The 16,121-nt window shown below is 41.6% G+C and overlaps 1 protein-coding gene across 1 annotated transcript; it reads right to left on the reverse strand.

Annotated features, from left to right (window-relative positions):
- Positions 1 to 548: 548 nt before the first annotated feature.
- Positions 549 to 9,187, reverse strand: Ska1 (spindle and kinetochore associated complex subunit 1). Its single transcript, XM_051201264.1, has 7 exons — positions 9,144 to 9,187; positions 8,572 to 8,667; positions 6,516 to 6,640; positions 4,824 to 4,921; positions 2,275 to 2,412; positions 1,253 to 1,422; positions 549 to 744 (listed from the first exon to the last, which is right to left on the reverse strand). Exons 2-7 carry the CDS (start codon positions 8,654 to 8,656, stop codon positions 596 to 598), a joined length of 765 nt encoding a protein of 254 aa, XP_051057221.1. The 5' UTR covers positions 8,657 to 8,667; positions 9,144 to 9,187; the 3' UTR covers positions 549 to 595.
- Between the last annotated feature and the right edge of the window lie 6,934 nt (positions 9,188 to 16,121).

Raw genomic sequence — 16,121 nt, forward strand, 5'->3', positions numbered from 1 at the left:
TATCCTCATTTTCCCCTACATCAAGTCTATGCCCATAGTATCTGCAGTATTGTCCACTTAACAGAACTAGTTGTGCTTTTCACTGCACACCTCATACACAGGCTAGATTTGGTAGTGTTGAGTATCTGCTAAAAAGTATCAAATTTTAAAATTAACTTTTGAGATAACAAAGAAATGAGTCCTATTATTACATTTTCATACATCATGTGTCATTATACTTTATTCTAACCCATGCCGTGCCCTTCCCTGTGCTTCTACCCCAAGCCCATTGGCTAGTTCCCAGATAGTCCTCACATCATGCCATTATCATCCGTTTCTCCCTTCCCCTTACTTTCTGGTCTCATGATCTGCACTCATGCACATATATAATTTCAGTTTGGGTTCCACATGAGATCAGATTTATCATTCTGACTTTGGCTTTTGTGTTTACTGTGAGTCCCAGCTTTATCCACATTCCTAAAGACAGTATGTTTTGAAAATACATAAGTGTTAAAAAAACAAGACCAGGAAATGTAGTAGCTAATAACATTACGTATGAAATTTCAAGACTATGCTCTATACCCTATTGCCAGACAGTCCCAAGCCTGCAAAAGTCTCAGATTAGGACATATCGGGTAAGTCCTCCCCCTCGAACCTCTGACAGCCTTTGGCAATGCCGCAAGATGTTCAAGATCACATATAACCTCTTGTCAATTTTCAAGTTCGTAAAGTCCTTTAAGTCAGCTTCCACAATGAAATAATGACCTGAAAAGAGAAACACCAGGTTCTAACTTCCTTGCATCCAGTTCTCACAGTTTTTAACAGCATCATACCTGAGTCCTTCTACTAACCCTATCCAAATACAAAACACAGTGGGAAATGGTCTTCCTGCTAAAATAATGTCCTATCAAGTGAGGCTATACAGCATCACCGCCACATTTCTCCAGGGTAGCCCTGCTATCAATGAGCAGTGTTGGTATGTCTTAACTGCACACTTCTCTAGAGGCATTCTGAGGAAACAGTAAACAGAAAGGAACCACTGCAACTCTATCACCTAACTAGAACTTAGATGAGCTGAGAACTCTGTCTAGTCTGCAAAATGGGACACAGGCACTCTGCGGACTAAAAACAAAAGCTAAGTGCTGTCCAGCACGCAGTGAAGTGTTAGCTGGACTGGATATCATTAGCTCTCCAGAAACATTGTTTTCTAGAATTTGGGGTTTGCCCTCCTCCAAACAGTTGACATGCACTCACTTAGATTCCATCACTTTACCTTTCGTGTCCTTTGTTTCTTCATTAATAAACCTTTGGTAGTGATTTCTCTTCACAGAACTCAAAGATGCTTTTGGTTGATATATAATCTTGTATTTACTAACCACTGCCTTATTAATTTCCTTAATAACATCATTAATTTGACAATATGTTAAACGGGATTTCATGTACCTGTTTTTTAAAAAAAGCATTTAGTTATTCTTTTTTACTTTTTATATTTCCTTAATTATATAAATATTCACCTCTATTTTTTAAACAATAAGGTAAAACAAAACAACACATTGGAATTAGACAAACAGAAGAAAAAGAGCCCAAGAAAAGGCAGAAGAATCAGAGACCCACTCATTCACACACTCAGGAATCCCCTAAAAACACTGGATAATATATACACAGAGGACCCGAGGCAGACCCCTGCAGGCCCCATGCATGCTGCCTCAGTCTGAGTCCAAATGTGCTTTGGTCATGCTGACTTAGAGGCCTTCATTCCTTGCTGTCCTCCACCTCCTCTGGCTCTTACAATCTTTCTGCCTCCTCTTCTGTAGGGTTCCCTGAGCCCCGAGGAGAGGAATTTAATGGAGGCCCTTCCACTGAGGGCTTCATGTTCCAATGTATGTAGTTATTCTTTAAAAGTCATCATACAAACTTTTCCTTTTGAGATAATAATGAAACCACATTTCTCCCTTCCCTTGATGATAGTATTCCTGCAAATAGTGAATGTATCTAAAACGCTGGATTTGATGTAAGAAAAGTGGCAGGCACCAAACCACAAAGTGACACAGTACAAGGGTATAGTAGCACATGCCTTTAATCCCAGTGCTTAGGAGAGATGGGTGGATCTCCATGAGTTCAAAGTCAGCCTGATCTGTATAATGAGTTCTAGACCAGCCAGAACTATAGTCAAACCCTGTCACAAATACTTCCTGGCCTTTTTGCTTCAACATCACATTACAATTTTGCATGACTTAAACAATCATGCATGTTGATTAGTAGTGTTGCACATTAGAATTTATACTCAGTACTTACGAAGGAACACCATTGAATTCATCAGTGGTTATAAACTGCATTTCCTTTATAATTCTCTGTTCTCTGGGAGGCTTCTTTGCCAGGACAGGTTCCTTAGATTTGACTGGCTCTTTAGGATCCAGATCGGATTTGTCAATCCTACAGAGTAGAGATAAACACACATACACACACAGGTAATTGATAGAATTAAATATCACACCATACTTTTTTTTTCTTCAACCTGGTTTAATAATTTTATAGCCAACTTTTTTTTTTAGTAGCCCTACCCATTGGTAATGAATATCAAAATTGTGAAAGGAACTGAGAAAATTAAATTCTTAAATCTTCAGAGTATGTCTATTCACTTATATACCCAAAACATGTCATTCACAAAATATACATTACACACCTTCACCAGTATTTATTCCCATTTGCTTCTCAAAGTTGACATATGTAAAGCTGAACTAAACTCCAATAGCTTCCCTTCTTTAATTCCCTAGTTCTGAAACTAGAAACAACAGCCATCTTTCATCTATCCTGGTGTATTCTGTTAGTTGTTACTATTAGCCACTACCTATTGCAGACTCTTCTGGCAAATGGAGTCTAGAAACAGGTTGTGTCTTTTAGACTAACTGCCAAGGCAGAAGAGACATCTGTTCCCACAGTGGCTGAAATGTTCCAAGAAAGACAACAGATCAAAAATCTGTAGATTCAACACAGAAACAAGTGAAGGAATTCCCCCAGAAAGAGAGCAGCAAGGGACCAGACCCAGAACACAGCAAACTGGTTGTTGTGGGCTGTCAATAAAATCTGAAACACTATCTTGGCTGTGTAGTATAATTATGGTAGAAATTACAAATAAACAAGCAGTGATGGTGCCATACTGTGAATGCTAATGTGACCTCCATCACTAAACTGGCCAACTCTTCCATGTACCTGATTCTTTTCTCATGTTCTATTCCTGATCATGTGATAAGAATGTGCTGATGACTCCTGAATGTCCAGCTCACTGTATCCACCATAAACATCTTCAACCTGATGACTCCCGAATGCCCAGCTCACTGTATCCACCCAAAACATCTTTAACCTATTTCAAACTGCTTTGACCTGACCTGGACAGCAAAGGCTGGCCTACAGAAGTGCTGTTCTGCTAGCCACATTCCTCTGGATATCCAATGTCCATCTCACTCTATATTCCTGACTAATAACCAGGAGACCTATTTTCCCTAATATTCACTTGTGACTTTCCTTGGCAGTCTATTCTGTAGAGAAATCCTAAGCATTCTCAAGGCCAGAATGGCCTTTATCGCTACAGGAAGGGTCTGCATCACAAGTGTTTTATGGTACTGGTATTATACTGTTCTAAATTTGACTCATACATACAAGGATACTGACTATTCTTCAAGTTTTACATATACTACTATAATCACTTTTCTACACGATACACTTAAAAAATTAAGTTGACCATAGAATATTTGTACCTATTGAAAACACCTTTTAGAAACACAATTTTGGTGTCAGGATTGGAGAGCTGAGGGCAGGCACAACATAGAGACTCTTAAAAAAAAAAAAAAAAAAAAGATCTCATTCAGAGCCAGGCAATGGGAACAAGGAAGTAGAAAAGACCACCTGAGAGACATACTGGACAGCTAGTAGCTAAGAGAGATCAAGAAGCCCTGTCTAGGCAATTAAAAAAGCAAAAATAAAACAAACAAACAAAAAAGGCGGTTAGATTGGATACATATACAGGCAATAAGAGAGTTTCTGAATTCAGCCTTGGACCTGCAAGGTTTGAGAGAAAACAGCTCTTCATCAGATTTCCAGCAGGCCACAAGAACACTTGAATTAAGTTAAGACAAGAACTGGACATTTCGGAGCACTGACTACCAGAGTCAGGGAGGTTTATCTTTCATGGAAGGGGAGGAGGAAAGGAGGCAGCCACATCTGAGGAACGCAGGACTACAGCCAGGAAGCTTGGGGCAGCATGGACTAACACCTAGAAACAAAGTGTGCGATCGAGGAACACAGACATGGAACAGAGGACAAACTCTAAAACCTTCAAGTCATCGTTTGTACAAGAGTAGTGGCAGAGATAGCTAAAAGCCAGGCATGAGGGCCTCTGGGAGAATGGCAAGTGTAAAGCTGATGGTTCACTGTGCTTAGCTTACCCTAAAGGCAGAGTGGTTTCCCTGGCTCCCAAGGGGTAATGGAGATACTACACAGAGGTCAAAATCTTGATGTTCGGAGGAGACATGAGACTGGTATATAGTGGAAGGAGACAGTGATGCTACTAAATACTCTATTCTCAAAGCAAAGCATGTTCTGGTCAAAACCTGAAAGTCTAAGATGAAGGGGGTGTGTGGGGTGTGGAGGGTTGCAGGGGAGCCTTGCTTGGGGAGAGGGACCATTTTCCTCAGAGGTGTAGAGTGAGGAAACTGGAGGAGACAGATTAAGTGTGGTTTAAGACACTGATCAAACCCTGACAAAAAATTCAAGTACATGACAGAAGACAACTGAGGTGTTTGTTTCCACAAACAACTCCAGACAGCAAGAATCAGGAATGTACTTACAAGCTCTGGGTGACTGTCACTTGTGGCAAATGGGACGGAATGTGTTCTTTGAGATGCTCTACATCTTTCAAATCCTCTTCAAGAGATACACAGAGCTCCTAAGTTTCAGAAATGCTTGTGAGCATGGCTTCCTCCCTCTACACATGTGATATGTGTACGCAGGCAGGTCAGACTGCAAGCCACACTCACAGTCCGTGTAAGTGCTGAGAACACAGAATGCAGTGGGAAAGCACCAAATGCAGCAATACAAATGAACAAAATAATAATGAAGGACTTAAGGGCACTGCCAACCAAGTACAAGGCCCTGGGCTTGATCTCCAACACAAGAAAATAAGGGGGTGGGAGTTGGGCATGAGAGGGGAGACCTGCCCTGTAATTTCCAGAGTTTCTAGAAGATGATATTTTTCTATTGGGATTTTTTTTCTTTTTTCAGAGAACAAGTACTATAATCAATCATAGTACAAGTGTGAGATTGGGTTGAAGTTTAAGTCTTTCCCAAATACTTTAACCTTGGGAAGCAACTAAGAAACAGATGAGATATCAATGCTTTTCAGTCTGGCAAACTGCTCTTATTGAGTTAGCTCATGTTTCCCAGTGCTGCCTGTGAAACAGCACCAGAATGACTGAGGTCAACCCAGACAAGAGATGTTTGTTTGGTGTGAGTATGTCTCTCTCGTCTCTCTCTCTCTCTCTCTCTCTCTCTGTGTGTACAGTGTGGGGAAATTATATATAGTGTGTGTCTCTGTACAATGTGTGTTTTATTTAACTTCTACTAGAACATGGGGGTAATGAACTCATGTAAATTTTAATTCAGGAAAAAAATAGTCTATATTTTTGGGTTCTTGATACCTGGTCAACCATAATGTGAATAGACTTCATGTCTCAAGTGAACACTCTCATGTAACCCTGCATATTCTTGCACAGATGGAAACTGATAGAGCAATACTGTTTTCCATTTTGAACCTATGACATCTTTCATTTCAAAAACTAAATTATGCTCATGGCCACTCTTTATTTTCGGCTGGGGATAAGTATGTCTAGAGCTGAAAAGTCTTCTCAGACTGTGAAGACTGCAGGCTGAAGGACCTTGGAGGCTACCCTTTTCAACCTCATTGAACACTACAATGGCGCCAACAAGACATAGCTTGGGTGTCGATTGTTTACCTTGTTAGAAAGTACACAAACTCCTATTGGCTGAAGTTAATTAGGAGCCTCATTTAGAACAAAAAGTTCAGCTTTTCTCAAATGAATTGTTCTCTTCTTTGATAGAAATAAACAGACAGAAAGCAGCTAAGAAATAGTCTTTTCAGTTTTCTGTTACCCTTTAAAAGAGGATGAGAGACCTCAAGAGGTAAAATGGCTTTCTCAGCCTGGAAGAGAGCACCCAGGGCACCCAAGGTAAAAACCTACACCTCGCCTGAGCAGGTCTTCTCCACTCAGCATTCTCCCAGGGCATCATTTGTTTACACTAAACCTACCTATAAAAAATTCTTTAGAAACTTCCCTTCTAGTAAAAGTTCTATGCTATTGGCCGTTAGCACACAGAAAAAGTTGGCATTCGGAACACAAAAGTTACTCTTTAGACTAATTTACAAAGGTGAGAATACTGCAAACAAAGGATCCTTAAAAATGATCTGGTGATTAGGTAGTCTGTATTTACTGCCTTCAGTTTTCCAGTTAGGGAAGCATTACCTTAAGTGACTTGTTGGTTTGTTCTTGATACTGAATTTCCAACTCAAGATTATTTAGAAATTCATTTACTGTAATGATCTCATCTTCTATTTTACTTAAGGTGGTCTTCAAGGAAGGTGCTTGGCCTGTTATAAAGAGGAAATGGAAAACAAAGTATATAAAAACCAAAACAGGTACCTGCTCTGTATTTTTATGTTGGACTTAGATGTTTTGGTTTCTATCTCTGATTGAAGGTTTTGAGGAGTAGAGATGGTGCAAATATGAACTCCAAGCTTACCCTGCCTTTAGTCTTGGAGCTCTATACAAGCAACACTTGAGTAGTCTAAGCATGAGTTCATTGCCCTGGAGCTTCAAGTTTTTCAGGTCAATCTTTAATAATGTGTCCTCCGAAGCAGGGTAACAGCCTCTCTTGAGATTTTTTCATTTCTGTCACCCTGTGGTTTGAGGCCTCAAAGTTATTGGCTCTTGTCTTCAGTAAAGTCAAGGGTAGGTGGTCACTGAGACCAGAACCTCCTCTCTAGCATTCTTTCATACTGATGGGGATGTTGTCACCAATGCCCACAAGTCCTACTTGGTGTCTGTGAGTCCCATTTCATGTCAGCCCAGGAAGACTAACCTCTCCCTCATGAATGCTTGTATGCAGGTGCTTATTATTTCTAGGTGTTTTGTTATAGTGAAAGGACTTGCCAAAAATAAAAGCAGCAGGAAACACTTTATACTTACTTGCTTTTATCCTCCTTCTCTTCCTTGCTACTTTAAAATGAAAGTTACGTCAGGCCTGGTGGCCCATACATGTAAGCCCTGCACTGACAAAGCTGAGGCAGGAGGATTTAAGCTTGAGGGCAGCCCCGGCTACTGCATAGAAACTGCATATAACAACAAAACAGGAACTTGTCCTTTCCAACCCAAATATTTTCTAAGACAGAGCTGTCAGTTCCAATTTCCTTTTAGTTTTGTTTTAAACAGTGTTTTTCTACTTAGTCCTGGCTGCCCTGGAGCTCAATAAGTAAGCCAAGCTGATCTTGAACTCACAGATTCACCTGTGCCTGCCAGTGTCTCCTGAGTGTTAGGATCACAGGTATGTGCTATGCCTGACCAGACTTTTTTTTTTTTTTTTTTTCCCCAATAAAAGTGGCATATGAGTGGAGAGATACGAAGTGGGAATTGAGACCGAGAACCACCTGAGTGTTCAGGAGCTGGAGTCTTGGTCTCCCTGAGTGTAAAATGAGAGGGCTTGCTATGCAGGAATTAAGACTGAGAGCCATCATCCTACCTGAGTGTTCAAAAACTCAGGATGATTTGGGCAAGCCTCTTTGGAGTTGTGATTTCCCTGAGAATAAAATGAGAGGCTTGGCATGTTGAGTTCACAGATAACTTTCTATAGAGTGTGAACCATGAGCCACAAAATAAACCAGTTCTTTTAATAGGAGTTTCAAGTAAGGACTGAACAATACCAAATTTCTAGGAGAGATATCCAACAGAATTTCATGTCGAAGAAAATTAAAACCACATCACAAACTACAGCAAAATCTCCACAATCTTTCAAGAAGACAACTCTGTCTACTAAGAAGGCTTTGAACTCTACTGGACAAAGCCAGGAAACTTGATTTTGAAAACATTTTAGACTTGACAAGGATTATCTGTTTGACTTTTACGCCTTAACAATTTTATTTTCAACTATCTGTTTTACCCTGATACACAGGGATAAGCTTCCTCTAAACATGATGATAACTGGTAATGGGCTACTTCACCCTTAATAGATCTTTTCATTAGAAATTTTTAATTTGGTTGGTTCGTTTTATTTTTATTTTTATTTCCAGTTAGCTCTAGAACCATGGATAATACATCCCCTTCAAACCTTACTATAAGTTGGACTAATGTCTAAGAAAAAGTAAGTAAAGTTAAATATTCATCCATTATTTAATATCGACTCTGCATTATTTGAAACAAAAATTCACTACTGGAAATCTAAAATTACCTTACCAAGAGACATTCACAACAGAATAATCAAAGAAGTAAGGTGTGTACCCCAAAGCAGTGGGTCAATGTCGCTTACCAAGATTTCTTATCGTGAGAATTTTCTTAATATTGTCAATCTTCTCATTAACGTAAGAGCATAACTGTTCTAGATCTGAGGCCATCCTTCAAGCGTCTGAATAAAACACATAGAAACGCTTTCTTAAAAAACGTTACGAAAAGTTAAATTTCTATTCACTTTCAAAACCTACAAATAGTAAACAACAACATTGTTTTTTGAAAAGAAAGAACACAATTCGAGGGCATTTTTTTTTTTTTTTTTTTTTTTTTTTTTTTTTTTTGGTAACATGTCTTGGAGGCTCCTGCTGGATATCCAGACACCATAAATAAACCAGAGCTACCATCTTCCTCCGGGCTGAATGTGGGAGTCGCGGCCTCACATTCTGGGCGTGAGATGAAGCGAAAAATCCATAGCGAAAAGTCCTCGTAAGGGTGAGTGAAAAGATGCCGATCTGAGCAAGCGTGTCCAATCTTTTGACATTGCGGCACGACAGCGTCAAGTTCAAGCCAGATCCAGGACAGCTGCGCCTGGCTGGAAACCTAAGTGGGAGAAGACGGGAGCCGATCCTCCGCGCCGCCCGGTGCGCTCACCTGCTAAACGATGCTTCGGGCAGCTTCCGGGTCGGGGACCTCGCCGGTTCTGGGAGCGAAGACTCTCCGCTGCGGCTGGGAGAGTGATCGCAAAAGGATACCGCCAAGACGCCAAACCGTGAAAAGTACTGCACGCACTAAAATTCAAATTGTCTGCGGGAGTTGGCGCCGCGCAAGCGCATAAACGCGCTTCTCAACTGCGCAGACTCAATTAGCAAACGAGTTTCCGCTCTACTCAGCGACGTCTGGGCGGGGCCTGGGGGCGGGGCTTGAGGCGGGGCCTAGGACAGGATTGGCTCGCTTCCAGTATGGAAAGGCTGCGTTTTGAATCTGGCTGGAGCTTGACATAAAACGAGCTGTTCAGTAGTTCTCAGAATTTGCTGCACAGTTCATCAGGGGCAACTTTTACAAACATCAGTGACTGTGCGGAAATCCTGAGCTCAGGCAGTCAGAGCATGTTTTTAAAATGCTCCGGTAAGATTCCAAAAGCAGCCGGATTGGTGAGCTCAAAGATTCTGCCTTTATGGTGTTTGTATTTACCTATAAAGGTCAATATTTAAAACTGCAAACATTTATGATATGAGGATACTGAGGAGGTGAGGGTTGAAGTGGGGATGGGGAGAGTGAGAAGGGCCAATTATAACCAAGTAAGTATATATGAAATGACATAAGGAAATGTGCTACTTCACATTCTAAAAGTTTAATCTTCACTGCTGAGAAAAGGAAGAAAGTGTTCTAGGGTGAGGATACTAACTCCACAGTCATCAAATGCCCAAGTTCTTGCCATCCTTGCAAGACAACTACTTGTCGGTCATCAAGCTTTTGTCCCAGGCAATGAGGAGGATGAGATGAGGGTGAGACTCACCCCCCAAGCCCCCACCCTCCCACCCCTGGCACCTTTAAGGTATTTTCCTGGATCTTGAAACTAGCAATGAGCATTATTGGTGTTAAGGAGCAGGAAGAAAAGAAGAAAAACAGAACCTAATAGGCATGTGATTACACTATTATGCAGACTTCTCAACAAGTAGGAAGTAGGAGTCTGAGGAAAACAGGGAAAATCTTGCCTGTCAACTTGGACTGAGAGATTCCTAGGAGAAAAGTAAAGCACACACCTGAGAGGTTTCTAGAAACAATGACCCAAAGGAGTGAGACCTGCCCTGAATATAGGCAAGATCATTGTGGTTGAATGAAAAGTGTCCCCCACTTTCATTCATGTTCATGAGTTTAAATGCTTACACTACCACTACTGGGTCTACTGCTGGTGGCACTGTTGGGGAGGAGGGTGGAACCCATCTTTAGGGACAAAAGCATCACTATAGGAAGTGGGTGACTTGGAGCAGTCACTGAGGTTTTCTGAATGTATGATTTCTGCTTTCTGGTCTGTGGAGGTGTGAAGAGTTCCAGCTACTCACTCCTGCTTGAGTGGCTTCTGTCAGGTATTATTCTTGTTACAGCAACAGGAAAAGGATCTAAAACAACCATCCAATAAATGGTGGAATCCCAAAGAAGTAGTCTCTAATGGCAGTTAGGAAGTGGACAACCCATTGAGAGGCAATCAGGCAAAAAGAACATAAAGATCCCTTGTTCTATGTCCTTTGAATCTACCACCACTTTAATCAGGGAAAGTGTAGCCCAGAATAAAGGTGGGTCTTCCCACTTCAGATGATTTGAGTTAGAGGCCAGCCAGCCTGGTCTAAAGAGCCTGTTCTAGGACAGGATCCAAAGCAATACAGAGAAACGCTGTCTTGAAAAACAAACAAAAAAATCCCCTACAGGTGTACCCAGTTTTGTTTGTTTGTTTTGTTTCGTTTTGTTTATTCTAGGTGTAGTCAAATTGACAACCAAGAACAGTCATCAAAGCCTAATAGACTAAGTTATCCAAAATCAGAGAGATCTACACCCAGTTAAACCTTTTTTGCTATTTATTAATTTTAAGTATGTTTCCGTGTCTGTGTGGAGTCTGTGCATGTGACTCCACGTGCCTTGGAAGGCCAGAACAGGTTGTCAGAGTCTCTGTTACAAAAGAAAGCATTTAACTGGGGCTTGCTTACAGATTCAGATGCTCAGTCCATTATCATCATAGCAGGGAGCATGGCAACACACAGGCAGACATGGTAGCTGAGAGTTCTACATCTGGATCTGCAGGCAGCAGGAAGACAGGGATTGGCCTTGGAATGGGCTTTTTTGAAACCTTAAAGCCCACCTCCAGTGACATACTAACTCCAACAAGACCACACTTCCTAATACTTTCAAATAGTGCCACTACCTGGTGACCAAGCATTCAAATATATGAACCTATGGGGAGCCATTCTCATTCAAACCATCACAGATCCCACGGATCTGGAGTTACAGGTTGTTGTGAGCCACCCAACAAGAGTGTCATAGGGAGTGTAGTGAACTCACTGAACAAGACCACCATGGGTAGATAAAAGTTTATTGGGGAACAAACTGCTGGGCTATCTCACGAGTGTGAAGAACAGCAGCTTGACAGGGGGAAGCAAATGGGTTTTATAGGGTTCCTTAAAGTTTGAGGGCAGATCCCTCCTCTCAGGAGATTTTTCCTGTCTTGGTTAGTTCAGGGTCCCTGAGCCGAGCCTGCTGGGGGGGAATCTCTGCCTGCCCCCATCAAGCCAGGTTATGGGCAGTAGATATTCTGTAGCCTGTGGCTGATGGCCCTTTAGGAAGCAATGGGGAAACATGTATCTGATAAACAAGATTCCTGAGACACAAGATGTCCCAAAAAGTCTTATAACAACTTGACACAAGGCAGATCTATCTGAAAGGAAAGAACCTCAATTGAGAAAATGGCTCCATAAGATCCAGCTGTAAGGCATTGTTGGGGATATTTAGTCACACTGTGAACCCAAAGCTTGCATTTGCTTTAATTAAATAAAATTAACCTTGTCAGGAGGTTGAGTTAGCAATTCATTGACAGAAAGTAACTGTAGAGCATCAGAAGGCATCTGGAATATATGGAGAGATACACTGGAAGTAGTAGGATGGGATTTGTAGTGGAGTGTTTTTTTTTTGTTGTTGTTGTTTTGTTTTGTTTTGTTTTTGTTTTGTTTTGGCAAAAAGAACCCTTTCTTTGGAGACACCAGCAAGGAAGGGTTATCTAGTTGCTATTCAACCTCTTTGAGCTAGCAGGTTTTCACTCTAGCCTTTGAATTTCAAGTCTTATTTATAAATAGAATGATTGAGATTTAGTTAAAGCTCTCTTTAGCAGCAGCAGCAGACCCAGTGCCTGAGGGAACAGAATTCCTTCCAGGCTGCTAGGAATACATTGTATGAAAATTGTGTGTGTGTGTGTGTGTGTGTGTGTTGTGATAGATAGGGCAAGATATTTCAGAGGCAAAATGTAGTTGGGATAATTTAAAATGAGAAAAGCTTTCTAGAAACAAGCCAAGCTAAGGCCAGGCATTCATATTTAATAACAAGACTCTGTGTGTGATTTATTTGGAACAACACCCCCCCCAAAAGCCCAAAGAGTAAAACATAACACTACAATCAAGCTTGTGTAGTTACTGCTTTTATTGTTTGAGGCATCTCTTTGGAGACTCTTCGGGTTTAAGACAGACATAGATGCCCTCCATAGATGGAAAAACAGTTGAGCAACCACTGTCACTGTGAACTAACTATACAATGGAGATTATAACAAAATGCATTGATTAGGCTGGGCATGGTATTGCATGCCTTTAATCTTAGCACTCAGGAAGCAGAGTTTGTGAGGGTGAAGCCAGCCTGTTCTATATAGTAAGTCCCAAGACGACCAGAGTTATGTAGAAAGACTATCATTCATCTATCTATCTATCCATCTATCATCTATCTATCTGTCTATCATTCATATATCTTTCTATATTTGCTTAGTTATGTGATCTGTATTATTGGTAGTTCAAGCAAATAACCAAAAGCAAGGAAATCTGCAAAGTTTCTTTAGGTTTTCTTTTTAATTTTGCAAACTCTAAGAGGTTTGTCAGGTCAGGAATAAGTATGAACCTATGTTAACTCTTGTTGCAGTTTTATTTAAAATATCATTTGGAAATTTTCTGCCATCCTAAAACTCAGAGTCTCACACATCGTTGTGCAGAAAAAAGATTATCCAAGCCCACAGTTGTTGTGAGATATTTGATTACATTGTGTAAAGATTAGTCACTGTGATTGGTTCAATAAAAAGCTGGCCAGCCAATAACTAGGCAGGATGTTCAGGCAGACAGGGTGCTGGGAAGAAGAGATGCCATGAGATACAGAGCAAGCAAGATAGGGTGAAAGTAGATGATGTAAACAAGCCTTGGGGCAGCAAATAGATGAAAAAAAATGGGTTAATTTAAGCTGTAAAAGCTAGTTAGTAACAAGCTTACGCTATCAGCTGAGCTTACACAATTAATAAGAAGTCCTTGTGTAATAATTTAGGATCTGGAGGAACAGAAAAATCTGCCTACACTTATTATGGAGATTGGCCCAGGAAACACCAATTTTAGGTGATCAGATTAAGTATTGAGAAATGGCAATCTCACACACACACACACACACACACACACACACACACACACGAGAGAGAGAGAGAGAGAGAGAGAGAGAGAGAGAGAGAGAGAGAGATTGAGAGAGGAGGTCACAGCAAATTTGTTGTATGGCCAGCCCCATGCCCCCTGTTTCTGCCCAGGCCAGGGGGTATTGTTTTAACCATAAGTTCATTCCTTCCTACTGCTCCAGAGCCTTTTCAAAAAGTCTATATTCATTTTCCAATTGCAAAGTCAATATTTGAAGTGGAGCCCCTTGTGGGCCAGAGACTTTGTCTCCTGATCCTTCAAAATGGATCTAGGCTTTTAATTTGGTCAGTAGATCTCAGCCCAGTAACGGATATGGACAGTCCGGTACATGCAAAAAGAAATGTGAGACTTTACCTGATGTGAGGTGAACTTTTCTCTCCGTGGTCCATCGATATTGTTTTCCTCCGGTGGCCCCTTGTACCCAAGCTGTTTGGTACTCAGTGGACCATCCTTTTCGGTGAGAACCGAGTGTTGGGCTCCAGTGTCTACCAGGAAGATGACTGGTTGTCCCCCGACTCTTAAGGTTAGCCTGGGCTGGGGGGGGCACTCCTGGCCCTGACCGCCCTAGTCTTCATCTAGGGCTAGAAGCTGAGTTGGTCTCTGAGGGCCATCTCTGCATCTCTGATTTCTGGGTCTCTTAGGGCAATCTTTGACCCAATGGCCTTTTTCTTTGCAGTAGGCACATTGGTCTCTATCTACCTGGGGCTTCCTTATGTCTCCTTTTCTTTCCTGACTTCCTGCACTATGGCTATTCTGAGCTACGGTGGCCAGAATTTTGCTTAACTCTCTCCGGTTCCTATGATCTCTTTCTTTTTCTCTTTCCTCTAGCTCTTTCTTTAATTTGTCCTCTCTTTCCTCCTGCAACTTTCTAAGTCTTTCTTCTTTTTCTTCAGGTGTCTCTCTCTTATTAAAGATCTTTTCTGCTTCCTTTACAAGATCCTGCAGGCTATAATCTTGTAAATTATCTAGCCTTTGCAGTTTGGTCCTGATATCCGGAGCTGACTGCCATATGAAGGCCATGGAAACTTTGCCCCTCTGTTCGTTACTATCAGGATCAAAGGGTGTATATATACGGTAGGCTTCCTTTAGCCTCTCCAAAAATGCAGTCAGAGTTTCCTCTGGTCCCTGGGTTATTTGTCTTACCTGAGCCAAAATCGTGGGGCAGCGTCCCACGCCGCAGAGGCCCATTATGAGTAACTGGCGATAAAGACATAGGTGTCCCCTACCTGTGGCGGTGTTAAAGTCTTAATCAGGATGATTTAAGGAGAAAAATTCCTCAATTTCATTAGGTAACTGTGTGGGTCTCCCGTCGTCCCCCAAGACGTTCTTCCAGGCTTCCAGGAAGACACATTGTTTTTCTTCCGAGGTGAGGAGGACCTGCAAAAGCTGTTAGCAATCATCCCAAGTGGGTTGATGGGTTATTAGGATGGATTCAATTAGGTTAGAGAGAGCTACAGGGTCTTTGGAGAAGGAGGGGTTGTTAGATTTCCAATTATAAAGGTCGGATGGCCGAGAAAGGCCAGTATTGAAATTGGCCTCCTAATCCGGCAGCGGAAAGAGGTTCCTTCCATGGCTGGTTCCCTTCGACCACGGAGTCGGACGGCTACCGGGGAGTCCCCTGCAGTCTCTTCTTCCCCACATCAACTGACTGATTGTGAGCGCGGCTCTGTACCTCATTCCAATGATCTAAAGTTAAACTTAAGGGGGTGGTTAAAGATTGTCCCATATTTTCTTCAAAATATAGAATCAGACAGATAGACAGAACAGACAAAACACATAGACAGCCGGCACAAAGACGAGCAGCGTGTTTTCGGCGTAAAACCGAAACCAAATACTGAGATGGAGGCAGGGAAGGTTATAGGTCCCGTCTCTGACAGAACAACGAATCCCTCAGATTCGTTGCGAACCCCGAAAAATCGGGCTCCCCAAATCCCTGGGGTGGCGGGGGAGAAGTCTGAGCCCGTCAGTTGGGGTGGCAAGAAGCTGGCTTACAAAAGCAGAAGCATGGTTACAGGGATTTCTTTCTTTCTTTTACTTATTTATTTATTTACTTATTTATTTTTTATAACCAAGTCCATTTAAATGAAAACAAACATTTATAGACAATATTTGGGAATTTGGGTGTCGTTCTTTCCAAACTACTTCCTGCTGGTAAGGGGTGCTGTCATGGGGGATTCTAAGAAGATGCAGAAATCCTGGCTGTAGTCTGCAAGGTTGCTTTGTCCAGCTGTTTTGAATGGTTACAGGGATTTTATTGGTTCATCTAAATAAAGCGATTGTGGTTAACCAAGGACAGAGTTGTTTGTTTGGGTTGGGCACAAAGAATTCAGTTATGACTATCTCAGCATTCTGGTGGTCTTGATAAAATGCTCCCAGGACCTTCTGTTCCCGGATATCATCTTGCTGACCTTGCTTTGGTCCAAGCTGCGGA

This window comes from Phodopus roborovskii, unplaced genomic scaffold (genome assembly GCF_943737965.1).
Source record: "Phodopus roborovskii unplaced genomic scaffold, PHOROB, whole genome shotgun sequence".
Taxonomy (NCBI): Eukaryota; Metazoa; Chordata; class Mammalia; order Rodentia; family Cricetidae; genus Phodopus; species Phodopus roborovskii.

Bases quoted from the DNA above. Each gene is read 5' to 3' on its own strand.
- Ska1 (XM_051201264.1), bottom strand. From the start codon at position 8,656: ATGGCCTCAGATCTAGAACAGTTATGCTCTTACGTTAATGAGAAGATT. The intron at 4,922-6,515 runs GTAATGCTTCCC...TCTGAAACTTAG, and splicing joins AAACCAACAAGTCACTTAAG to GAGCTCTGTGTATCTCTTGA. The intron at 1,423-2,274 runs GTAAGTACTGAG...TTTAAAAAACAG, and splicing joins GAATTCAATGGTGTTCCTTC to GTACATGAAATCCCGTTTAA.